At 39.8% G+C, this 27,245-nt stretch overlaps 1 protein-coding gene and 1 pseudogene across 2 annotated transcripts; both read left to right on the forward strand.

Annotated features, from left to right (window-relative positions):
* Nucleotides 1–1,435: 1,435 nt before the first annotated feature.
* On the forward strand, nt 1,436–27,011 carry LOC150040554 (melanoma-associated antigen B16-like). Its single transcript, XM_090326119.1, has 2 exons — nt 1,436–1,512; nt 25,880–27,011. The coding sequence occupies exon 2, from the start codon at nt 25,940–25,942 to the stop codon at nt 26,948–26,950; it is 1,011 nt and encodes a 336-aa protein (XP_090182245.1). The 5' UTR covers nt 1,436–1,512; nt 25,880–25,939; the 3' UTR covers nt 26,951–27,011.
* On the forward strand, nt 1,478–8,393 carry LOC150040555 (melanoma-associated antigen B16 pseudogene; annotated as a pseudogene). The gene is made up of 2 exons (XR_016533767.1): nt 1,478–1,512; nt 3,344–8,393. The product of XR_016533767.1 is annotated as a melanoma-associated antigen B16 pseudogene (transcript).
* Nucleotides 27,012–27,245: the final 234 nt, after the last annotated feature.

A 27,245-nucleotide genomic window follows, 5' to 3' on the forward strand; every position in this document is an offset into this window, starting at 1 on the left:
GACAAGTGGGGATTTGGCACTGGGAGACTTAGAAAAGATCATTTGAGAGAAAATTCCCAGTCCATCTGAAATTCAGGGTAAAAAAATTAATGAAAGGTATACTCACCTGAGAATACGAGAGTCATATATATGTATTTAAAGTAATCCTTCTAGTCCTTCTGTTGCTTAATAGGATGAGTATTTAATATAGAGAATATCAAGCCAGAAGCAGGATGTCAAGACAGTAGCCGGAAGGAATGTTAACAATGCTTAGAGAGACTGTTTAGACAAATCAGTAGAAGGAATATAAAGTATGTAAGTAAATATCACTGATGGGCCAGAACTGTGCCCTAGTGGTAGAGTGCTTGCCTAGCCTGCAGGAAGTCCTGGGTTCAATTCCTTGTTACCACATACACAGAAAAATCTGTAAGTGGTGCTGTGGCCTTGTAAAATCTCAAGGATAGTCCCTGAGTTCACAACTGACAAAAATAAATATAACAAAACATGAATATCCTTGGTATACAACTTTACTAAGCAAATGGTTTTTCATCTGTTTTAAGGGTAATTATAACACCTCAAAACTTTTCTGCTACTGTAGTCATAAGCTCAGAGACCCAAAAATATAGCCTGAAGTCTCACTGGCACCCTGTGTTCATAGTAGACTTTTGAAAGCTTTCCAGGATGGAGACTGCAATTGATGTAAATGAGAACAAGAAACAAATGACAAAGAATGCTCTGTACCTTCCTGGCACCAAGTATTTCATACCTGTAATTAAAACTAATTACTAGGCCAAGTATTACATTTCTAAGCCAGCTTGGAGAAGAAACTTCTTGAGACTCATCTTCAATTTGCCACTAATAATGCAGAAGTGAAGTTCTTTTTGGATCAATAGGTAGAGTGATAGTTTGAGAAGAAATGTTCAAGCCCATGACTGGTGCAAAAAAGAAAGCCTGTACCATCTTGTCAGGTCTGGGAGAAGCACAATAGACATGGCAGGACAACAGACATGGCAGGCTGTAAATATATATATATATATATATATATATGTGTGTGTGTGTGTATGTATGTATGTGTGTATACACACATTTTTTTTCATTCTGGAATCTCAGTCATGAAGTTTTCCTTGCTGAACAAGTTATTGAATTCTGCCTGAAGGGAAAATGTACTACATTTACAATTTATATGGTAACCTTGGGAGATTCTGAGGAAAAGTCTCCAAGAAAGAGTTCTTTCATGACTCCATTCTATACTAGAAAAGATATATTGTTGCAAGTGTGAAACTCCGTTCAAAGTTTAGGCTTAGACATTCTGAGGATTGAAAATGGCAAACAAAAGAGTATTCAGGCTGTATTCTGCCTACTAGCTCCTTGAAGGTCCCTTTCATGCCTCCTTGGTAAGTTCTTGGAATCGTTTTAACCTGACATGAAACATCATACCACCTATTTTTTTCCAGACCAGTGGGCATTTGTGGTAAGAGTTTGACAAGATTGACAACATTTGACAGCCATTTCCAAATACTTCTAAAATTCAAGGTAAGAAATATGTAAATAATGAAGAAACACTCACCTGAGAATACAAGTGAGTGAATAGTCAATTATATTTTCAGTATTGAGATGCTGGTATATTCCTGTGAAGTAATCCCTCTAAACCTTCTTGAGTGTTTACTCTAGGAGATATCAGGCCAGAAGCAGGAAGGGATTGTAACTGTGCTAGGAAAGAAAGGATGGAAAATGAGATCAGGCCAGCAAAAGGAAGAAGCCACACATAAATATCCTTGGTATATAACTAAGGATTGTGCATTTGCCTTAAGTGTAGATAGGACACATCAGTACTTTCCTGCTTCCTATAGGCATACTTTGAGAGAATCAACAAAAGACAACCATAAGTCTCAGTGGCACATTGCATGCACAGTTTTCTTTTGCGGTGGTATTCTTAGTCTTCAAAAGTATTAACAGGGAAATCTAAGCCAAGAAATTGTCAGGAAGTTCTTTTTTCTTCTTTTTTGTGGGTCCTGGGGTTTGAACTCAGGGCCAGAGCTTTGACACTTGAGCCACAGAACCACTTCCAGCTTTTGCTAGGAATGTGTTACTGAGGAATGGAACCCAGGTCTTTATGCATGCTGGGTAAGCACTGTACTTCAAGGCCAAACTCCTGGCCCTGTCAGGAGCTTCTATAGAGATGTAGAGTAAGGTCTCAAAAGAACACATACAGGATATAGGATCGTAAAAGATCTCTTCATACTTTCTTTCTCCAGAGAGTCATTGCCAAGGATCTCTAGGCAAGTTTTCCATTGTGTTCTTCTTAGAGTTTTTGACATATGTGTTCTTGACTCCTGTATGTTGCATATCAGTGTAGTACCCAAGAGTAAAGGCTGTCAAGAGAGGCATAAGATCCTGAATGAGGGCTAAGAGAAATAACTATGCTAGATCAAATGAAACTCCATAGTGTTTACTTTTTCACATTATCCCAAGAAAACTGCATTGTGATAAACAGTCCTTCATTTCTTCACTGTGTCAAGTAGCTGTTCTGTGTTTGTAGACAAGTTTATATCTGCTCTGTGTTTGTACACAAATTAACAGATTGATTTAGCAGTGCCATCTTTGTATTTTAGAGTTTGTGGGCTTTGTCTTTGTGGACAGCTTAACATTGTAGACAGGGAAGATGGCACTTAAGTTTCAAATACTTATGGTCATGAAAGGAAAACACAACTTTGCTCAGACAAAAATAGGGTAGATAACACAGAGCTCAAGACTGACTGTTTTTTGAGCTCTGGTAATTCTTCTATTGAGTTGGTTGGTGCTATACTTAGGAAGTTTTTTTAAATCCTCATATAGGTCTTAAGGCATCAGAACCCAGGTAGATAGGAGGTCAGTGAGGCCTTATACAACACTTAGAAAAGCATTAAGAAACTGGGCACTGGTGGTTCACACCCATATTCCAAGCTAGTCAGTAGGCTGAGATGTTAGGATGATGTTTCACAGCCAGCAAAAGTAAGAAAAGTCCCTGAGACACTTACTCCAGTTACCCACCAGAAAACTGGAAGTAGTTTTGTGCTCAAGTAGAGTGCTAGCCTTGAGGAAAAGAGCTCAGGAACAATGCCCATGCCCTTAGTTCAAGCCCCACAACTGACAGAGAGAAGAGAGGAAGAGAGGGGGGGAGAGGGAGAGAGAGACGAGACAGAGAGGAGAGAGGAGAGAGAGAGGAGAGAGAGAGAAAGGAGAGAGAAGGAAGAGAGAAGGAGAGAGGGAGAGGGAAGTTGGTAAAGGAAGGAGGTAGAATCTTTATTAATGCTTTTTCTTTGTATCAGTCACTGAAAATTGAATTGACCACACTTCAGTAATCTCACATCTTCCCTTCCTACAGAAGCAGGGTTTCTACCTTTCCTGTCTGCCTTTCTTCACTGTTGCCAAGCTCAGAGTCATCATGCCCCATGATAAGGAGAATCCACAGTGTTCCACAGGTTTTCAGCATGGCCATGAGCCCCAGGGCCAAGAGGTGGCACAGGTCTCCCAGGCTGTGGAGGAAACACTGTCCCCCTCCAATCCTGTGATGCCAAGCAATATGCAAATGAGGCCTGTTGCTAGAGCCCCCGGTCATCCTGGGTGTCCTCATCGTGCCAGCTTCTCTTCCACTGGTGTTCATGGTGCCTGTGGATGTGAGTGCAATGACAGCTCCAGCAGCGAAGAAGATGAGTCTACCCTGTGTACCTTGGAGGCTCTTCTGGATAAGAAAGTGTCTTTCTTGATGAATCTCATGCTGCTCAATTACCAGCAGAAAGAGACTTTAGATAAGGAAGATATAATGAAGTTGATCATCAGAGAGCATGAGATCCTGTATTCTGCAATCTTTGAGAAAGCCTGTCTGCGCCTTGAGGTTATCTTTGGCCTGGAAGTGAAGGAAGTGGATGCCACCCACCACTGCTATGCCATCTCCATGAAAGAAGGCCTCACCTATGATGGCATGCAGTGTGGAGAAGTGGGCATTCCTAAGACAGGTCTGCTGATGTTTGTCCTGGGTGTGATCTTCATGAAGGGCCACCGTGCCACTGAAGAGCACATCTGGGAAGTGATGAAGGAGGCAGAGATCTGTTGTCACAGGAAGCACTTCATCTTTGGCGATCCCAAGCAGCTCTTCACCCAAGAGTTTGTGAAGGAAAGGTACCTAGTGTGCCAGAAGGGGCCTGATAGTGATCCTGAGAAGTATGAGCTGCTGTGGGGCCCAAGAGCCTATGCTGAAACCACCAAGATGAAAGTCCTAGAGTTTATGGCCAAGGTCCACGGGACTGATCCCACTGATTTCCCATCTCTCTATGAAGAGGCTCAGCTTGAGGAACAGGAAAGAGCCCTCTCCCAAATGTCAGTCAGTGCTGGCTCTGGTTCTGGGTCTGCTGAAGGTTCCAGTGCCATGGCCACCAAATTCACACCTAAGTGAGATTTAGTTTCTTCAAACAGTTGCTTCTTGATATGTATTAGTATTGAACCAATGTAGGCCCTGGCAGAACATACTATACATTTGTTTCTAATTTTTTTTGTAACTAGAAATGATTGATTTTATCTCTTTAGTTCATTCTGACATTTAATCGTTTATTCTGACATTTAATACTGTTAGATTATTCTGACATTTAATACTTTTTGTTAGGTAAAGTAATGCAATTTCTCCTTGCATTGTGAAACAAATTGTGTTGTTTGAACTGGGTGAAATTACATGTTATTTCTATGGCCCATTCTTTTGAAATTGGGAGAATTTTAACTTTTTAACATGTTTAATGCAAGTAAAAAGAAATAGAAAATTAACTATGGGGTGCATTTTTTGCCTTTGTTATTTAGTGTATTCTCTAAAATGTATGAAGTGCAAACATTTGATAGTTCATTCATTTTTTGTTTTTTGAAATAAGTTAATACATTCAATTTTCACTACTTCCTTTAGTCTATATGAATAAACTTGATGGTTGCTTTCTAAATTATTTTGTTGTTATGGCTGAAGGTTGCATTAGCAGGACACAAATATTTTATCTTAGATGTAAACCTTATAGACACAATGGTCATATCTTCTGATACATGAAAGAAATTAAATAGCTAATAACTAGTCATTCAGGTCTCTAATCATAGTTACTTATGAGACCCTTTCCCAAGGATTATGGAAGGAAGCTATCCCAGGCAGGGAAGTTTATGAATGACTTACCTCCAGTAATATACCAAAAGAAAAAACTAACCCAAAATACAGAAATGGAGCTGAGATTCAAGACAAGAGAAGCAGCTTAGAATGGTTAAAGGTACGGTACCATGTTCTGGCCCTGAATTCAATCTTTCATACTAACACACACACACACACACACACACACACACACACACACACACACACACACACACACCATACTGTTCAAAAGAAATTTGGAGTTGGCTTATCTTGCAGTTCTCCCTTTCTGGAAAGCCATTTTAGGAGATTCTCAATTTGAAACCAATGCATGGGAAAGGTTCACGAGAACCACTTCTCAACTCATAGCTTTGCACTTCCACTGCAGTATTCCATGCTATCATAGGAAGCCTATAATAGAAAGATCACATTTGAGGCACATCATAAGCAAAAACAGACCTTATTACAAAAGTAATCAATGTGGGTTAGAGTCACAGTTCTGCAATGGACCATCTACATAGCAAATGCAAAGAAAGGATATAGTTAGGTGAAGGCAAAATGTGTATATGAATGACATTTCACCTAGTGTTTTATTAAACACTTCACCTAGATGGCTTTTTTAATATTTAATTTTTGTTTGTATTTTATACTGAATTCAGGCTCTCTCCTGAGGTTTGTAGGCATTTTTAACGGCTTGAACCATGCCTGCAGCCCATTTTTGCATTGTTTTTTTCAAGATAGTATCCTACTTTATGTGCAAGGGAACGTGATCTCTAATCTTTCAACTTGTGCCCCTCTAATCACTTGTCATGAAAGGTGTACACCACTCCATTTAGCCATTATAATTTCCTATTTCTGGGAAGACAGAAATATCCTGTTGTACCCAACCACAGAGTTGGCATTTTGTAAACTATTTTTCCAACGATCACTTCCAATCTCCACTTCCCAAGTGGCAAGATTTTCATCATTGAGTCACCTGATGTGGCTTATCAGGATGTTTGAACCATGGCAATATGGATTTTTTCAGACATTTCAAATTCTTCACTGAGTTAATTTTGAAGAGGTACTGGATGAATCATTTGAGACAGGTTAGGAATGCTCAAACTGTGTTTTTCAGCTTTTAAATCCAAATGCCTTGAGTAGAAAAACTGCTGGTAACATTTGTCACTTAAAGTATATTACTTTTAACATTGTAGCATAGTCTCTATTTTTATTCCTGTGCAATTCATTAATGAACAATGCCTTTTTTGTTGTGGATGATTTGCTTGGTTGTTTTGCTTTGCTTTCTATTACTGAAATGGTATTGCATTCCAGTTGAGGCTGACCTTAAATTTATGTTGTCCCTCTAGCTAACCTCAAATTCACAAGCTACCACATAAGTTCTGTAATAAAGTTACATGCCATCATAATTTGAACTAAACTAAATGTTTTATTTATGTCATTTCCAAGGAGTTTTCAGAAAATATCTGGGAATTTTCCTTGAGATTAGGTACTAGAACCCAGTAAGAGAAATTCCAGAGAAAATTTCAATAGGCTATTTTCCAGGTAAATTTTCAAACAATGAACAAGAGAAAATATGATGAAGGCTCAATGAATGAAAAAGTGGATTTTTATATTTAAAGGCAGCAGTGCATGGGAGAATTTTAAATTTCTATAGAATGTGAAACCTACTGGGGACAAAAACCACAAACAAAATCAAAGGCTGAGTGAAGTATTTCATACTTTTACTTGTAGGGGGCATTTCTATGTCTTTGGATACTTCATAATTAAAAGCACTTTTTCCCCAAGAAACACTGAACTTAGACCACAGACAGACAAGAGAGGGCACATAGAGCAAACTCTGCTCTATAGTCCTAAAATATCCCATGCATTTCCCATATGCATTGAAGTCACTAAACATGTTAGAATAGTCCTTCCTGGAAGTTAGGATTTATTAAAACACATGTTTATGTATTGAATACATAAATCAGTGACTAGACCTTTTCTGAGCATTCACCTACAGCTCACTCAATTTTCTTTTCCACTAAAACTGTCTCTTATATTATTTCTCTTACTCTTAATGCTACTCAGGTAGCATAAGGTTACAATGGAAGTAAAATGTCTTTATAAAGGAAGGCTAATATAAAGGTAAACACATACACAAGGGGTATTCTGTGAGCTTTGTTTACCTAGAGTAGGTCTTCTCATTTCTACAAGTTCCCTAAATGCTCATTCTGCTAGGGTGTGTTAGACTTTTCCAATGTGGTATTCTTTTGACATTTTGGCAACCTTTCTTAATATGTTCACTTTTCTGAACAGGAACCCAGCTTGGTGAATTTCTTTGCATTCTCCTCTGAAGGCAGCACCTTCTTCCCATTGCAACAAGTATTGAGGAATCATTTACCCTGCACTTGAATTAGAGCATGCCAGCTCCTTGACAGTACATTCCTTCTGCCTTTCCTTCCATAATTTGAGAGGGAGATTTAGGCCTGACTTCCCTGATAGTCTACCACTTCCTGAAAATATATTTTTTCAGGGATCTGATAAGAGCAATCGCATTCGCTATAGTATGTGTTAATTTGATGGATAGACTTATGGAGTTGAAGAGGCTTTTTTTTCTGGTCCTGAGGCTTGAACTCTGTTTGGGTATGGTTGCTGCCCCTGTGCTCAAAGCTACTAATCCATCACTTGAGCCACAGCCTCACTTTCTGGCTTTTTTTTGGTAAGTTATTGAAGATACAAATCTCACATACTTTCAGGTCTGGCTTTGAACCATTATTCTCACATTTTAGACTCCTCAGTAACAAGAATTACATGTGTGAGTCACTGGTACCTGACTGAAGATTTTTTTAAATAGGCCATGGGCCTTGAATTCAGGCCCTTGGTTATTAGCACTCTACTGAGCTTTTTAGCTCAGGTTAGTACTCTACCACTTTGAGCCACAGTCTACTTCCAGTGTTCTGATGGTTAATTGGAAATCTTAAGTCTCCAGATCTTCCCTGCACTGGCTTCAATCCTCAATTCACATTCTATGGAATAGCTAGGATTACAGGCATGAGCCACCAGCATCCACCTGAAGAGGTAAATTTTAAGCCACTGAGATATTCCCAGTTCAATTTTTGTAAGTTTTAAGTTTTCAAAATGATTCCTTATCTGTGACTTATAGCCCATGAATGAGCTTTGCTATGTGATTGAACAGTGTATAAACTTTTATAAATGTCAGCGCCAAAAATTTCCAAAGCATAAGTCTGAGTATTTCCTAAGATTAAACAAAATCCATGATGGTACAATACTTTGCTAAAACCAGTCAATAATTAAAGTTTATATTGTTTTTAAGAATAGACTGTCTTTCCTGCAATTTTTCAAATAACAAATGCAATTTTTTCTTGGTTGAAATTATGAAAAACTGAGGATAATTCTCATTCATCAATAACAGGAAAGGCCAGAGGCAGTGGAAATCATTGTGTAGCAAATTTTATTGCTTTACTAAAATCTCTGTAGTCTTTCCAAGAAGGAAAAATATTTTACTAGCAAATATACTATCTTTGCTGAAGAATGACTATAAGAATTCAATTTCCCTGTCTATCCTATTCATCTTACTGTTTGTCCCAGAAGAAAAGCTTCCCCCACCCCCTCATTTCTAGTGGTTATTGCAAATATTGAGGTATGTTCAGTTCGGGAAGTTAGTAGGAACTTTTAGTTCTCTAGGAAATAATTGACATGAAATAAAAATGAATATTCACAATATTAGGAATTTTCAAATGCTTTTTCAGAAGGCAAAGGTCTGTTTCAGACCCTAGATCAATGCAATGAGATATAAAGATTCTCCATGTACCCATTTGTACTTGGAAATTGTTGTCAGTTTGACACAATCCAATTAGACAGGTAATGGCAGTTCACAGTGGCTTAAATTTATTTATTTCCTTAAGTAATGGTGCTTGGTGTAATTGTATCTGCTTAAGAGGTACCCATGTTATATGTAGTAAAGTTTGTTTTTAAAAGTCTTATGCTGGGAGGCTGATCCAAGGTGGCACACTATAGAAATGGCAATACCAAATCTTTGTCTGCTCAATCACAAATACAAAGCTCCAACCTGGAAACAATGCTCGAGAGTAGGAAAGGAAAGCAGTCTGAACTGAGTTCCAATCAAGAAACATTAAACTTAAAACTCAGGAATAGTTGAAAAATTGACAAAAGCACAAGTCAGCGTAATTAGGTCCCATTGCAGCCTGCAGGGCTGTAGCCCACCAGTCTATATGGCTTGCAGTTTGGCATGGTCACCTGATCAGTGAAGAGCCCTACTCAGAACCAAACCACATACAGTTTAGACTTCCACTTGGGAAACCTGACACAAGCAGCCCTCAGCTGAGAAGAGATCTCCAACTCAAGATCTCTGCTTGGAGCAGCCCACATGACAAGAGAGCAGCTGCAGTGCAACAGAGAAACAACCTGGAAGGAGACCATCTGAGCACCAAATACTAAGTCGTGCACTTGCCACCTTCGGCAAGAAGGACTGGTGAAGAGCTCAACCCCTGGCTTAGAAGCAGGGATAAGACATAGGAAGATGTGGGTGGGAGCATAAATGAGACAAAATTCTGAGCTCAGAACTCAGGCTGCAGATCTCAGCTTTACCATTATCAAAGTGAGGATATAACCTCCAGACTGTGTGAGGAATCTGCAATTGAGGGAGTTCTGAAGAAACAACAAAGTTTGGTGAAAGTCAGAGGGAGCAGAGGTCTGTGCTGGCACTAGGCAAGAGAAGATTCAGCCACTGGTAAAGTTGGTTGTGGTTTAACCAAGGAAGAAGGACAAAAGCCTGGGGCTCCTACAAAGAGATCACACCTATTTTGGTCAACACCTTAACCAGAATGTTTAACCTCCTGCTGGCCTGAGATAAAAGGCAGGGTTCAAGCTTCCAGATGATAAGCCCACCCCCAAAACAGATACCAACCAGTCCTATCAGAAACAGATACAGAAAAGAACAGAGGGTGGTGCTCCTAATCAGACTCCTTGCCCTTTAGCTCAGCCCTTTAGGGCTGAGAGAAAATCAAGCCTCCAGCTTACATTTATGGAACCAAGAAACCAGATGGGAAGATCCAAATCTCAAAGCTCTACCAATGAACTCAGTCACCAAGGCTGAAAGGCTGAATTTTGAGCCCCAGTATTGGTCTCAGTGGGGCTTTAGCCCCATAAAGATCTTGGCAGGTCCCTTAACATGTAAACAACAGCAAATCTCTAATACTCATGAGAACGGAGAATGGCCTCTGACCCTGGGAAATGCCTTGGTAAAAATTCTAATGCCAACCAATGAAGACAGATGGTGAGACTCTGAAAAGCTCACATGTGAATCCCCATAATCTTTCCTGTCGTGAATCCATAAGAGGGAGACTGCCAGCCACTCATATCACGAAGAAACAGTGTCCACTCAAGCTCGACCTTACACCCCTGAGCAGGACAGTGCCACCTTCAGGATGGGGGGAGGTCTACATGCCAATGGTACCCAAAAGCCTGCATGTACACCCCACATGAGAAGCCAGAACCCACAGTATCAAGTATATCACACGCACACACACACACACGCACACCAAACAGCTTCAACAGCTAGCCAAAAAATCCGTACTTGCCATTGAAATGAACTCAAAGCCAAGCAATCTAAGGAGGCACAGTCAAAGGTGACAAAGGCATCTGTATCAGCTAGCTGTTGACTACCTTGTCCTGGGCTACTGTGTCTCACAATTAACAGCCATGGCCCCCAACTGGGCAAGGTTTATAAAGGGGATAACCATGCACAGATGGCAGTTTCACAAGCAAGTGAGTTGATTTCAAAAGGGCAGGGGATATTCTTCACCTGCTGGACAATAATGATGGTCAGGATCAGGTGAACAGCATTCTGTCAATGCAGCTGGAAGCTAGAGATTCAGGACTGGAGGTGGGGGTCAACAAGAAATGGAAAAATAGGTTCCCACATTGTAGCACCAGGGACTGTTCCTAGCTGACCCCAAAAGCCTATCTGTGTTTTATTTTCAGAATACCCTCACTCACAGCACCAGTTGGGCTGTTTCAGCTCATTTTCCCCAGAAGACTGCCTAAGTATCTTAGTGGGATACCAATGCTACCTCAGCCCACAGCACTGAGCTACAAGTTGAACTTGCACAAAAGGTTTCTCTGTGTCCCAGTGTTCAACACCCTCAGACATACTGGAGGTGGAGACAACACCAAGTTGGATCCCAAAGCCTTCCCATGGATCTTGGGGGATACCAATCACACAGTGTCCACAAGAAAGGTATAAAACCACAAACCTTTCTTATTTCAAATAAACAAATAAATGTATATATACTATAGCAGGTAACAAAGTCAGATACTGTAACAAAATGAGATTAAACAAAGGGCAACAAAAGACAAGAGAAATAACATAGTACATTAAGAGTAAGAATCACTGAAGATCAAGCTCTTGTTTCCATTTTATTTGTTTATTTGAAATAAGAAAGGGAAGAGGGAAAACAAGATGATTGGGAGGGGTGGGGAAGGGAAATGGGGACAAAAACATGAGAGGGGCATCAATGTGTGAAAAGTAATGCACCTTCTATTGGGCAAATATAACTGTAAACTCTTTATACAGTACAATAAAAAAGAATTAAAAAACCACAATCCATTAATCCTGAAATTAATATTTAAGCCTAATGACCTCTCCCAACATGGAACCCAAATGCATGTGGTTTTTTGCAATGGAAAAATTCACAAAATTCATAGGCAATCAAGACAATTACCACTCTCAAAAACCAATAACTCTGGGGCCGGAGTTTGGCCTAGTGGTAGAGTGCTTGTCTAGCATGCACAAAGATCTGGGTTTGATTTCTCGGCACCACATACATAGAAAAAAAAAGCTGGAAGTGGTGCTGTGGCTCAAGGGTAGAACTCTAGCCTTGAGAAAACTCCAAAGACAGTGCTCAGGTGTTGAGTTCAAGCCCCACAATTGGCAAAAAATTACAATAACTCAGAAAAGGACTATAATGAGAACAAAGAAGAGATAGAAAACAAAAACAATCATTAAAATACTGATGAGAGAATTGGCTGGTGAAACAAAAGGGAAGATCCCAATACAAATGGAAGAATTCATAGAGAAAATGCAAGATTGGGATAAGAAGAAACATTACACATCATTGAAGGAAATGAAAGATGAAACTAACACTCTGAGAATCAACAACAGCAAAGAGCTAGGAGACAGGAATGGATCTATCTCCCTATTGCGAATCACAGTTGGAAGCATAAGCAACAGAACAAGGGAAGTAAAAGGTAGAGTATTAGGAGCTGAAGATAAAACAAAATAAAAATGAAAGGCATGGAAAAAAACAGAACATAAGAAAGGTATGTTCAAGAATTGGCACAATGGCAAAAAAGATCAAATTGTGCATATTTGGGATAGACATGGGAGGAGAAATAATAAAACCAAAGGCATTGAAAAAACTAACAAAACAATAAAAGAAAATTTCCCTCATTTCAAAAAAGAGGGCCTCACCTATCTTATAGAGGCACACAGAACTCCTATAATACAGGATATGAGTAGAAATACCTCTAAGACATTGTAGTGGAAACTTCGGACTTAAAAACAAGCAATTAATATTAAATGCGGCAAAATCAAAGAGGGAACATTACTACAGGGGAAAGAAGATTAAAAATACTGCAGAATTATGCATCCACACTCTGAATGTAAAGAGAGCCTGGAATGGTATAATTCCATCTCTGAATAACAATTGCAAACCCAAACTGGCATACCCAGTGAAGCTAAGATCCACAACTGATAGAGAAACTAAAAGCTTTCATGACAATCAAAAAACAAAGACATTCATGAACACGAAACCAACACTACAATGAATCTAAAGGGAAACATACAAACTGAAGAAAACCTTCAAACTGCATAAAATCACTACAAGACTAGATTAGTAAAGAAGACAAAAGAAGCACACTACAGAATAAAATGAAACATGACATTTATTCATAGTAAAATTAAGCATCAGTATGTTCAACTCTCCAACCAAAAGACATAGAGCAGCAAAATGGATCAAAAACAAAATCCATCCATTTGTTGTCTTTGAAAAACTCATGTCACAGTCAAAGATAAACGCAAATTCGTAGTGAATGGATGGAAAACAGTCTCTCATGCAAATGTGTCTTGCAAGAAGGGCAGAATAAGCATACTGGTATTTGATAAAATGGACTTATTAAAATCAGTGTGAAGAGACAAAGAATGTCATTACATATTAATAAAGGGAATGATCCACGAAAAGAAAGTCACAGCCGTTAATATGCATCCACCAAACAATGGAGTGTTAAACACTGTTAGACTTACAGAATAGAATAGACCATAACACAATAATTCTCCCACAATAGTGGAAGAATTTAACATGCCACTCTCACCAAAGAATAGAAAACCAAACAAAACATCGGCAAGGAAGCTCCTGAATTAAATGACACTGTAACCTAAAGACTTAATATACATCTGCAGAATATTTCACCCAACAACCAAATAATCACTATCTTCCCAGAATCCCATGGGACATCCTCCAAAACTCACCATATCCCAGGACATACAAGCTTGAACAAATACAAAAAGATATACAAAAAAATAACACCTTGTATTCTACATGATTACAATGGAATTAAACTTTTTCCCAATAATGAGTCATACTTCAGATAATACTCAAACATATGGAGACCTAGCAACCCACTGCTTAACAACACATGGGTCACAGAAGAAATAAAGGAGGACATGAGAAATTTCTTACTATTCAATGAAAATTAAATACTTTATACTATAACCCTTGGCATTCTGCACAAGCAGTACTGAGAATCAAATTCATATTGCTAAGTGCACATACAAAGAAAACAGCATGTATAAAGAAACAGCATAAGTAAATAACCTCATAATACAAGTAATGTTGCTAGAAAAACAGGAACAAACCAAACTCAAAACTACTGGGCAGAGAGAGATAGTAAAGATTAAGGCAGAAATTAATGAAGTAGAGACTTTAAAAACTCCACATAAAATCAATGAAACAAAAAAAGATCAATGAAACAAAAGGCTGGTTCTTTGAAAAAAATCATTTTGATTGATAGCCACTGACTACATTGATAAAGAAAAGAATAGCTTCAGAACAACAAAATAATAGATGCAAAAAATTTACAACAAAGATAAAAGAAACCAGAAATACTATGAAATACAACTTTCAAAACCTATACTCAAAAGAGTTGGAATATCTAATAGACATGGATAAAATTCCTAGAGACTGAAACTGTCTATGAAATTGAAGAAGATATAAACCACTAAACAGGTCCATAATACGTAACAGGTCTAAGGAAATCATTAGCAGTGTTCCAACAAGGAAAATCCCAGGCCCCAGTGGATCCTCAGCTGAATTATGTAAGACTTTTAAAGTTGTTATAATATTATTCCTCAGACTTTTCTCTGAAATAGAAAAAAGTAAGGATCAATTCTAAACTTGTTTTATGATGCCAGTATCACTCTCATCCCAAAACCAGGTAGGGATCCAAAGAAGAAAGAAACCAATACACAGACTGGTCACTCTCATGAACACAGTTGAAAGTCCTTCAATAAAATACTACATAGCAGAATATAGCAAGTAACAAAAAATAGTATACATTATGATTAGGTAGGTTTCATCCTAGAAATACAAGGCTGGTTTAACATACATAAAACAATAAAGGTAGAACATCACACCAACAGAGGCAGAGGTAAGAATCACATCTCAATAGATGCAGAAAAACCTTTGACAGAATCCAACATTCATTCATATTAAAAGTTCTGGAGAAGCTAGGAATAGAAGGAAGATACCTCAAAATATTAAGGGCCATACATGTCAGACCGACAGCCAACAGAATACTGAATGGTGGGAAACTAAAACCATTACTTCTAAAATCAAGAAGAAGACAAGAATGACCATTACTCTTACTATTATTCAATATAGTTCTGGTATTCATAGCCAGAGCAATAAACAAGAAAAATATGCAAAATGGGTTTACATATGAAAATAGTCAAAGTATCCCCATTTTCAGATGATAGGATCTTTTATGTAAAGGAATAAAAGACTCTATCCCCAAGCTCCTAGAGCCTATTGATAACTTTGGCAAAGTACCTGGATACAAAATTAGCACAAAAAAATCAGTATGCTGTCTGTAAACCAAAAATGCTCAAACAGGGAAATCAAGAACACCATTTTCAATAGCCTAAAAAATCTAGAAATAAACCTAATCACAGAAACAAGAGACCTTTATAGTGACAACTATAAAAATTTGTAGGCAGAAATCAAAGGTGACATCAGAATATGAAAAGAACTTCCATGTTCATGGATAGATAGAATTTATATTGTAATACTTCCAAACATATACAAATTTAATACAATCCCCATAGAATTCCGAATCTTACTGAGATAGAGAAAACAATCCAAAAATCAGAAAGACTTTGAATAGCCAAAGCAATTATAGGAGAAAAAAGTAATATTGCTATCACAATCCCAGATCTCAATCTCTACTTCAGAGCTATAATAACAAAACCAGCATGGTATTGGCACAAAAAAAGATCCCAAATCAATGGAACAGAGTAGAATACCTGGAAATAAAACCACACACTTACAGTTATCTTATATTTCATAAGGAAGCCAAATATTTGAAGCAAAAAATGATAGCCTCTTCAATAATTCTTGGGAAAACTGGGAATCCATATGAATAAAGCTAAAAGTGGATCCCTATTTGTCATCATACACTAATATCATTTCAAAGTGGATCAAAGACCTCCATGTCAGACCTGAGACTTTGAAATTACTGCAAGAAGGAGTAAGAGACAAACTAGACCTCATAGGCATAGGCAGAGACTTGAAAAATGGTATTAGATCAAACTGAAAAGTTTCTGCATAATAAAGGACATGTTTTGTAAACTAGGAATAAAGCCAACAAACTGGGAGAAAATATTTACCATCAATGCACCAGACAAAGGCCTAACATCCAAAACATACAAGTAGCTCAAGAAATTAACACTTCTACTGGAATTTGTAGATAGTATTCTTACATGTTTAAGTAAAGCCTGTGCATTTCTAGGAACAGTGGCCCCACAGGTTTTCTGAAGCACTCTGGTTTTCTGAATGGCTGTTCTTGCAGATTGCTATGAGAGGCAGAGTCTAACAACCATATAGAATATTTGCCACCTTCTTTCCAGAAGGTTGATGAAGTAAAGTTTCACAGACAAGAGTATCTATGGATTGAATTCCGCCAGGCCTTGACCAAAGAATTGTAGTATGTATAATTTACAGTGATCTGTGAACAAATTCTCTTTGGCATGCAGTGTTTATAAAGAGCTATATAGGGGAATTGCTTGTTCTTACCCGATTAAAGTGGTTCTGAAACATCTATTTGAGTGTCTCCATCTGAAGCTATCCTTTGTATTTTCTGGCTGCCAGTTTCCAGATACTATGCTGTGGTCACAAGTTATCAAGACGGTTTGTACCTTAAAGAGTCCATTCTCTTGTGGCTACTGGACAGGCAGGGCGTGGCAGAGAGGCCTGGGCCATCAGCGAGTGAGAGAGAGCGCCAGCACTAGGGACTCTGAGGCTCTGCTTTACACTTCATGAATTTCTGCAAGAGGACACCAGGATCGCCCAGGTGCAGCTCAAAGCTAAGATAAGGCTGTCATGAGGACCGAGGGGCCTCGGGGTGCAGAGGGGGGACTCGGGGTACAGAGGGGCTTCGGGTCCAAAATGGAGCAAGACCCTAAATGAAAATGGCGACTGGGCCGCTAGCCCTGTCCAGAGGCAGCTGTGGTGGGCTGGGAGCTCGTGGCTGCGGTCTTCCTCAGGAAAAAGGCTCCTGAAGAGCTGGGCAGAGATGGCCGGAGGCATAAATTAAGCCAATTTTGGTAGTGATGGCAGCATGAACAGGTATGCCAGAGAGGTGGCAACAGCTTCAGGGAGGAAATGGTAAATGGGAAAAAAATGTCCCGTGAAGAAGTATTGGAAAGTAAGGGGGCATGGGAAGGGGGCGGCAGGGAATGAGGAGGTGAAAACGGGGGAAAGGGGAAGAGGGAGCAGACATGGGGAGATGAATGGGGCAGTGGCTGGAGTGGTGGCATCAGTGGCAATTTGGGGCAGTGGCTGAAGGATTAAGGCAGCAACAAGGGAGAAATGGTGAATGGGCAGAAATGTTCGATGAGGAAAGTTGTCAATACATCATGGGGTTGAAATCATGGTTGTGGCTGCAGTAGGAGAAGAGGGGAGGAAAGGGGAAAGAGGTGGATTTTGCTTCTGTTTCTGGGATAGAGAGGACTTGGTCTCATATATTCTGTTCTATAAGCAATGAATGGAGTTTCTGGACCTACAGTTTACTAGGTGGGGTCCTGAAGAGTTTCCTAAATTATATGCACCTGAACTCAGATAAACTGCAATATCATTTACCTGTTTCCCGTTTTGGATGTCCAGTGTATACAGGGTCTTCAGACTTCTCTCTGGGCTGCCTCAGATATGTGGTTATGATTAGAACCTGAGTTATAAAATAGATGGCATAGTGCACTTCATTGAATGCTTTCCAGTGTGGGGTTATTGAGGGTAATGAGAATAAACAGCAAATGACAAAGAAGGATCTAAAAAGTCTGTACCAGACTTTTGTAATTGAAACCAATTAGGAGGATGGGAGCATGGCCTAGTGGTAGAGTGCTTGCCTAGCATACATAAAGCGCTGGATTTGATTTCTGGGTATTACATACACAAAAAAGGCTGGAAGTGGCTCTGTGGCTCAAGTGGTGGAACACTATCCTTGACGGAAAGCCCAAGGACAGTGCTCAGGCCCTAAGTTCAAGCCCGAGGACTGGCAAACTTAATTAGGAGTCTGAGATCTAAGGATTACAGCTCTAAGCCAGCCTGGACAGAAATCTCCATGGGATTTTATCTCCAATTAACAAGTCAAAATGCAGAAGTAGAGCTCTCTGTGACTCACTAGATAGAGCATTGCTTTGAGCAGAAAAGCTCAAGGATAGCACCCATACACTCAGTTCAAGCACACACACACACACACACACACACACACACACACACACACACACACACACACACACACACAGAGGCCTTTACCATCTTGTTAGATGTGGGAGAACCATAGTTGACATTACAGGCTGCATACACACATACACACACACGTATACATTTATATGTATATATGTGTATCTTCATTCTCAAATCTCAAAGTCATGAAGGATTTGCTTAACAAATGATTGAATTCTGTAGGAAGGGAAAATGTACTACATTTACAGATTATATAAAGACCCTGGGAGATCCTGACAGAAAGTCCCCAATAAAGAGTTCTTTCATGACTCCATTGTATTTACTAGAAAGGATACTTTGTTGCAAAAGTGAACCTCTGTTCTGAAAGTTAAATCTTAGACTTTGTGAGAACTGAAGGACATAACAGAAGCCAATCCAGACAAGGCATTCTGTAATAAAGACCATCGTGGGACACTTCTCTGCCTCCTTGGTCAGTCCTGGGAAGAGTTTTTCCAACGTATGCACAGATGCACAGATCAGATAATTTCATTTCATCTCTTTTCTCTTTTAGACCACAGTGGACTTTGAATCTGGAATGTGAGGCCTTTAAGGGGGAATCTCAGTGCCAAGAGAATTCAAGGTAAGGAATTGTTTTTGTTTTTTTTTTTTTTTTAAAAAACACTCACTTCAAAACTTAGGTTGATACTTGATAGGGATCTTGTGTCCTTTTTATCCCTCCACCAAATAAAGAATTATGAGCCAGGAAAAGTGGGAGCAGAGACAATGTTTATTAAATGTAGAAAAAGATGCCAGAGAAGTTGAATACAAGCTATTGGTTTTAAAACCCCAGTTATGTACTCCCACCACCGTATTCTTTATGAGGACTTTTCCACCAGTTCCTTGGGCATGGGGAGAGATAGATATCTGCTTTCTCAACCAATTCAGTAAATTTATTTCCTCCTGTCTGGAGGCTTTTTTTTTGCTTGCCCTGGGGCTTGAACTCAGGGCCTGGGTCCTGTCCCTGTGATTCTTTTGCTCAAGGCTTACTCTACCACTTGAGACAGTGCCTTTTCTGTTTATGTGGTATGAGAAATGGAACGCAGGGCTTCATTCATGCTAGGCAAGTACTCTTCTACTAAGCCCATTGTCTGGAGGCTTCTGAGACTATAGTGAGCCATGAAATTGGGAGTCCATTTGCAGTGCCCATAGGGTCTTTTTTTTTATATCCCATTAGCTGAGTCTCAGCTGTTTGCTTATCTGGATAGGTTACTATGCACCTCACTCCAAGAGGACAGAATTCATTTCCATCAGGGCCAGTATTTCTGTTTCCCAGCATCTTTAGGAAGAGGAAGAGGAATTTTCTGTGTTGAAATGATGACTTCTTCCAAAGGTCTTCAGAAAGAGTAGGGGCATTATCGCTGCCAAGATCTTGTCTCTGTTTATTTGCCTAGTTTTTCCCTTTCTCCCTCTCCCTCACCACCCCACCCTAAGTTGGAACCCTAATAGTTATTACAGAAAGAATTTATGAGACCATGAACCATCTGGGTTCTTTGAGAGAAAGTGGAGTATCACCACAGGACAGTCACAACCCTCAAGAAAGGTGGGATGTTCAGTCCAAGGGGGTCTATTTCCACAACTACCTGGAGCTTAATAGCTTTTAGACAAAAGAAAACGGGTTAGTGGGCTGAATTCATGGGCAACAGAATTATTAGAGAAGTATCATTCCAGATAGAGGTCTTAGGAAAGGTAGCAACTAAAACAGCCTGGACCCGGCATCTCCCCATGAGAATTACCCCTGGATATAGTCAGTCTTTGAAGTTGAGAGTCTTTGTAGATTCCCTCAGCAGGGCACAGCCTCCTCCCATCAGTTTTTAATTTTAAAGCCATCACTGATAAGGATTTTTCCTAAAAGATCAACTCAGGGTTTGAGCTATGGTATTTAAGTCCTGTGCTTTCTCTAGGGATAAATTTTTTGTAGAATAGACTAGAGGGAATATTCTTTCCTGATTTTGACATTATGTTTGGTATAATTTTAAGGCCTATCAATTGGGGTATAAATTTAATAGACTTCCTTTTAAGAGACTGCATATGTCACACATAAGAAGGAGCATTTGTCTTTTTCTGAAGCTGTAGATATAGTAGGTGACAAAAAGGCAAAGGTGCCACTTCTAGTTAGAGAGTAGATAGGCACAAACATCAGGTGACTATGTTTATGAAAGGTCTTTTTGATCTGTCAGCTTTAGTTTCTTTTGAAATGGCAAAGTGACTCTGCTTAGAGATTGCCACCATCCATTCTTTTATGGTCTGTCCCAGTAGGACTTTTCTTGTTGCTGGGATAATGTTCCAGATAATGTTATTTTTTGCTGGGATGAGATGTCCCAGCTTATCTGATCCCATGTTGCAAGGGATGACTTATGGGTTACATGGGAGTCTGGGCTAATATACTTTTTTTTTCAAAATTTTAAGCAACGAAGGTCAATAGAAAATGCTTCTCAGCAGGGCTTAACTAGAATCCATTATGTTTGAAACACTGTCTGACAAATGAGAGACAACTGTCTGTGAGTATAAGGAAAGTGTTTATGGTTAGAGTGAACCAGAAGAATCTAGATAGAAGTGATCTTTACAAAAGACAGGTTTTATTAGAAAAGAAACCTGCGAGGGCCTTTCAGTATCCTGGCCATGTTTGGGAGAGGGGGAGGGGAAGAGACAGAAATAGAGACAGAAAAACAGACAGAGAATCATGCAAAGAGTTTTTAAAGGGATGAACAGAGGAGAGTGGCAAGACTGTAGGAGAAATCAGGGACTATGACTGCTTGACTCTTCCTGGGATTCAGTTACTGCAGAATGAAATTTAGGGCACATTGTGATGATGAAAGTTCTCATATGCCCTAGTCCCATCAGGCTTAGTATGTTGAGAAATTGTTAACTAGTTTTCATCACTCCAAACTCATTATCTTACAGGGAAATGGGACAGAGTTGATTATTAGCCTAATTCCTACTGGGAATAGCCTGAAGGGAGTAGGTCCATGGAGTCTCAGTTGAGTGTACCAAGAGTACTGTCCTAAGGTTTTCACAGGTGGTTGTTTTTGAAGTGGCCATCATGTGGTTCTGCAAAAAATAATTCAGGAAAAGGCTGATTAAACAGTATATAAATATTAAAACCATGAAGTTAAAGTAACAGTAAAGGGGATTTGCCACAGATAGAGGAATGAAAAGAGGCCTGTGCCATTTGGATGAAAATGTTCTCATCCTGTAAGCTAAAAGTTTTTAGGAATCCAGGGAGCTGGACTTGGTAGGGTCTTGTTAGGTCATCTTTTCCAGCTTTGTCATTTTGAGGACAGTTTGTGAAATGGTTTCACAAAGCTAGCAAGTAGCCACTGAGGTCCTATAGGAAACAGAACACAAGTATACCCTTTCCCACATATATGTTTTTTGAAGAAATGGTTCAAAAATTTTCTTTTAAATAGAACTTTACCTACTAGATCTGTAGAGAATATTCTTCTTTCCCCCTTTGTTGTTTATTTACATAGGTCTTAAAGGTTACAAAAGCATTTTGATAAGTGAGGTCTGACAAATTTAGTGAGGTAGAAAAAGATCAAATATACAGTTTTACATACTAGATTTAGGAATTACTTTATACTTTTGAATTAAAAATTTTTTTGTGCTACTCTCCCTGACCTTTTCTGCTCAAGGCTAGTGCTTTACTTGAGGCACAGCTCCACTCCATTTCAGTGATTAAACGGAAGTAAGAATGTCACAGACTTTATTGCTAGATCTGGCTTTGAACTGCAGTCCTGACATTTCAGTCTCCTGACTAGCTAGGATTGTAGGCATCAACCACTAGTGCCTGGCTCATTTTAAAACGTTTTATTTTTCTTATGTAGATATTTTATTAAATATAGTTTTAGAAAAATATCTAGATCAAACCAACTTTTTAAACATGAAATAATACTTTTTGGGTGTTTGGGGTTAAGTTAGACCGTTACATTGTTATGGGAAGGACCACAGAGCCTTCCATTGGTTTCCTTTACTGATGTGCCTCCAGGAGTATTCCCTTATATTGGCCTTCCTGCCCGTAGGTGAAACATGCCCTGGAATTAGGGTTTGTCTCCCTTTGGAGTTACTTGTGTGGATAGGATAAGAACCTTTTCCACTTCTGCTTCTTCAACACATTTTCCAGTCCACAGTTGGACTCAGTGGTCTAAGGACCTGCTCTCCTGGGTTGCCAGTTTGTGACATTTTCTATGAATATTAAGGTGGCCAAATGAGGTAAAAATTTATCTTTGCTAGGCTCTCCAGCTCACACCTATAATCATAGCCATTCAGGAGACTGAAATTGGACGAGTGTAATTCAGAGCTGGCCATAGTACAAAAGTCAATATGACCCTTATCTCCACTTAACTTCTGGAAAGCCAGAAGTGGAGCTGTAGCTCAAGTGGTAAAGCACTAATCTTGAACAAAAGACCTTAGGTACATACTCAGGACCTTAGTTCCAGCCCTAGGATGAACACTAAAACATTTATCTTTACTGATGATCGCCTTATGTGTTCCTGGTTGTGCACAGATATATTTTTCATAGCATCTTTAAGTCTTTGTGAAAGGATACTGGGGCCTAAGTGTCTCCTTGATGGATATCCACTATCAGGGATTAATTTTATCACTTTACTTAGACTCTGGTTAGCCAGTAGAATATAAAGTATCTGAAATGACTTCTTTCCCAAATTATGGCAACCATCTGCAGGATCCCATTTGCATTCATTTTTTTAATATATTTTTTATTGTAATTAATAGAAGAGTTACATGATATTTGCCAGATAGATGGTGCATTAATTCCCATACATTGATACCCTTTCACGTGTCTTGGTCCCTATTTCCCTCCCCCCACCCCCACCCTTCATCTTGTTTTCCCCCTTTCCCTATCCAATTTCAAATAACCAAATACAAATATATCTGATATATCAGGTAACAAAGTGACATACTGTAACAATATGAGATAGCCAAGGGACAGCAAAAGAGATGAGAGATAACATGATCTGATCCCATGAATGAATCTCACTCTTCTGCCCACTAGTCCTGCCCATGGAGGTAGTGTAGTGGTTCTTCTTCTGACAGCCTGATCCAAAATTCCCCTCTCCCGACGCCAATTTCTCTGAAAAAGTCAGAGTTTGAACCAGTAGTAACCTGAGATCTTTCCAGGCTAGATAATATAACAGAGTTAATTGTTTGAAAACCTGAACATATCCAAGTGCTGTGGCTCACACCTGTAATCCTAGCTACTCAGGAGGCTGAGATATGAGGATCAAGGTTCAAAGCCAGCCTGGGCACAAAAGAACTGAGACTCTTATCTTCAATTAACCTCTAGAAAATGGGAAATGGGGCTTGGCTCATGTGTAGGGTGGTAGCCTTGAGCTGAAGAGCTCAGGGACAGTGCCCAGGCCCAGTTCAAGCCCCATGACCCACCAAAAAAGAAAGAAAGAAAGAAAGAAAGAAAGAAAGAAAGAAAGAAAGAAAGAAAGAGAAAGAACGAAAGAAAATAATACCAGAGCATAATGGTCAGAATTGTCATGAAAGTCCTAAATATTTTTAAGCTCTTTTAATTCACTCAGAAAGATGGGGCCATGAAGTTGCTGGGGTCTTAAATTTCCTTGAGGCACCGCCCAAATGGGGAGCATTCATGGGTAGGGCCTCCTCCTATATTGCTTTCCTTTACTGGGGATGGATGAGAGGGAGCATAAAGGTTGTAGCTCAAGTGTTGGGAGCCAGAGTGGAATCAAACTGTACTTTGATTTGCATCAGATAATTGCTTGATTGTCTTATTGTTTTTTGGCCTTCTCCTGTTCAATTGATCTGAGATTTACCATATGAATGTACCCCCCAACAGTTCCCTGATTAACCATCTGGATGTAACACCTGGCAGTACCCTGGTCTCAAGAAGGGATATAAGCTTTGAGTTGATAATAAACGGGGCAGCAGTTTTTGCCTGGGCTGCAGACCTCCTGGACCCGATGTGTTTGTCTCTCTTCTATTTTTTCCAGTCCCTGCCCCCTATTTCAGGAACGCCAATTTGCTGCCAGTAGGCCCTGGCACTCAAGGAGTGCTCTTGTGATAGAAAACAACTCCTCCAACTCAGAAAGCAGGGTCCAGAGAAACTTCAGGTTCTATATACTGAGAGGGTCTCTGCATCCAGGGAGGGATGGAAACATGGGGGAATATAATGCCACCCAGGCATGGGTGTCTAACCTGTATCTTCCATCTAATCAGGATGATCTTTCAGGTAGAAAAAGAGTTGGTTATTTCTGTCCATTTTTATTCCCCCTTACAAAAATTTTCCAGTTGAAATACACTGTTACAATTGATGATCCCACCCTTAAGCTTACCTTGCCTACCTCTCAGAGGGTAATTTAGCAAGGCTTCTGTGTAGAACAATATTAAGGGACTTTTTATCTTAAGCTTTGAGGGTCTAAGCTCCTCTATTATTTCACCCAACAGGTGAAAGAGATTCATTCTTCTAGTAGGAGATGTTCTAGAGGAACATTTGACCATCTATAGTTAAAAAAAAAACAAAGGCAGCGCCTTAGTCAAGGCCCACATCTGAGGCCTTGCGGTGTATGTTCCCTTATGTGGGAACACACTTCCCACTACTATGTCTAACTATTTCTGTGGCAAGGAGGCAGTGGACTGAGAAAATCAACATTTTTTATGCTGCCTGGGCTGTGTGACTCTGTTTTCTAGACTTTCATCATTTGGTTATATCCCAAGTATGTTTGCTTTTTTTTTTCAAAATACCAGAAGCACTGAGTTCATATCCAGCTGGAAAAAGGGCAGGAGAATAGTGACCAGGGCAAAGACCACTAATGAGGAATCATTGCTCAGACCCACAAGCTGCTATCCAACATATAGGGCTATTATATCTCCATGAAGTCAAATCCATTTTATTTATTAATTTTATATTTATTTTCCCATTCCTGGGGCTTGAACTCAGGGCCTGGGTGCTACTCCTGTGCTTCTTCTGCTCGAGGATACGACTCTACCACTTGAGGCACAGCACCACTTCCAACCTTTTGGTTTATTGGAGATAAGAGTCTCATGGACTTTGCTGCCCAAGTTGGCTTCTTACGTCAGTCCTCAGATCTCAGCCTCCTGTGTAGCTAGGAATATAGATGTGAGCCACGGCTAGCCTCAAATCCATTATAAGGTAGCAATGGCCTGATTATTTGGGGGGAAGTCATTGTGCTTTACCAATGGGTAAACTTTCTTCAGGGTGATCATATGACCTCCTGAAATACATTTCCTAGTTTGTGTGAAATACTAAATTATGGAGATGTGACTACTCCAATTCAGTTCTTGCATTCTCTTTCACAGAGCCAAACTAGTCAATGGAAAATTTTCAGAATTGGCAAGAGCCTTTATTCCTCATTTTGATCCACCAGGTATTAGTAATTGTGAGGGTAGGACAGTCCCCACAGGAAATAAATCATTAAATTTTTGTCTGATATTATATGTACAAAACTACTACATTCCTCAGGGGAAGAAAATGTAAGGTGACACAGACACCACTATGACTCCAGCTTTGGTCCTAGGTGGTGTTCCCTATGAGTTGGGAAGTTGATTATATCCTTATTCAAGACTTAGGGAACTCAGAAAATAGATTGACAGGAGGCCTATGAGGCATTGATGAGGATTCTATCAGGATCACTGCAATTGAATTGACCACACTTCAGTAATCTCACATCTTCCCTTCCTACAGAGGCAGGGTTTCTACCTTTCCTGTCTGCCTTTCTTCACTGTTGCCAAGCTCAGAGTCATCATGCCCCATGATAAGGAGAATCCACAGTGTTCCGATGATGGAGGTTTTCAGCATGGTCATGAGCCCCAGGGCCAAGAGGTGGCCCAGGTCTCCCAGGCTGTGGAGGAAACACTGTCCCCCTCCAATCCTGTGATGCCAAGCAATATGCAAATGAGGCCTGTTGCTAGAGCCCCCGGTCATCCTGGGTGTCCTCATCGTGCCAGCTTCTCTTCCACTGGTGTTCATGGTGCCTGTGGATGTGAGTGCAATGACAGCTCCAGCAGCGAAGATGAGTCTACCCTGTGTACCTTGGAGGCTCTTCTGGATAAGAAAGTGTCTTTCTTGATGAATCTCATGCTGCTCAATTACCAGCAGAAAGAGACTTTAGATAAGGAAGATATAATGAAGTTGATCATCAGAGAGCATGAGATCCTGTATTCTGCAATCTTTGAGAAAGCCTGTCTGCGCCTTGAGGTTATCTTTGGCCTGGAAGTGAAGGAAGTGGATGCCACCCACCACTGCTATGCCATCTCCATGAAAGAAGGCCTCACCTATGATGGCATGCAGTGTGGAGAAGTGGGCATTCCTAAGACAGGTCTGCTGATGTTTGTCCTGGGTGTGATCTTCATGAAGGGCCACCGTGCCACTGAAGAGCAAATCTGGGAAGTGATGAAGGAGGCAGAGATCTGTTGTCACAGGAAGCACTTCATCTTTGGCGATCCCAAGCAGCTCTTCACCCAAGAGTTTGTGAAGGAAAGGTACCTAGTGTGCCAGAAGGGGCCTGATAGTGATCCTGAGAAGTATGAGCTGCTGTGGGGCCCAAGAGCCTATGCTGAAACCACCAAGATGAAAGTCCTAGAGTTTATGGCCAAGGTCCACGGGACTGATCCCACTGATTTCCCATCTCTCTATGAAGAGGCTCAGCTTGAGGAACAGGAAAGAGCCCTCTCCCAAATGTCAGTCAGTGCTGGCTCTGGTTCTGGGTCTGCTGAAGGTTCCAGTGCCATGGCCACCAAATTCACACCTAAGTGAGATTTAGTTTCTTCAAACAGTTGCTTCTTGATATGTATTAGTATTGAACCAATGTAGGCCCTGGCAGAACATACCATACATTTGTTTCTATTTTTTTTGTAACTAGAAATGATTAGTTTTATCTCTTTAGTTCATTCTGACACTTAATACTGTTTATTAGGTAAAGTAATGCAATTTATCCTTGCATTGTGAAATATTGTAACGGATTCATTTTGTTTGAACTGGAGTAAAATAACCTGTTATTTGTATAGCTATTTCTTTGTAAACTGAAAGAAATTCAGTGTTAAGTTCTTTG

This window comes from Megascapheus bottae, chromosome X, assembly GCF_031878675.1.
Source record: "Megascapheus bottae isolate mThoBot1 chromosome X, mThoBot2.hap1, whole genome shotgun sequence".
Classification (NCBI taxonomy): Eukaryota; Metazoa; Chordata; class Mammalia; order Rodentia; family Geomyidae; genus Megascapheus; species Megascapheus bottae.

Bases quoted from the DNA above. Each gene is read 5' to 3' on its own strand.
- LOC150040554 (XM_090326119.1), top strand. From the start codon at position 25,940: ATGCCCCATGATAAGGAGAATCCACAGTGTTCCGATGATGGAGGTTTT.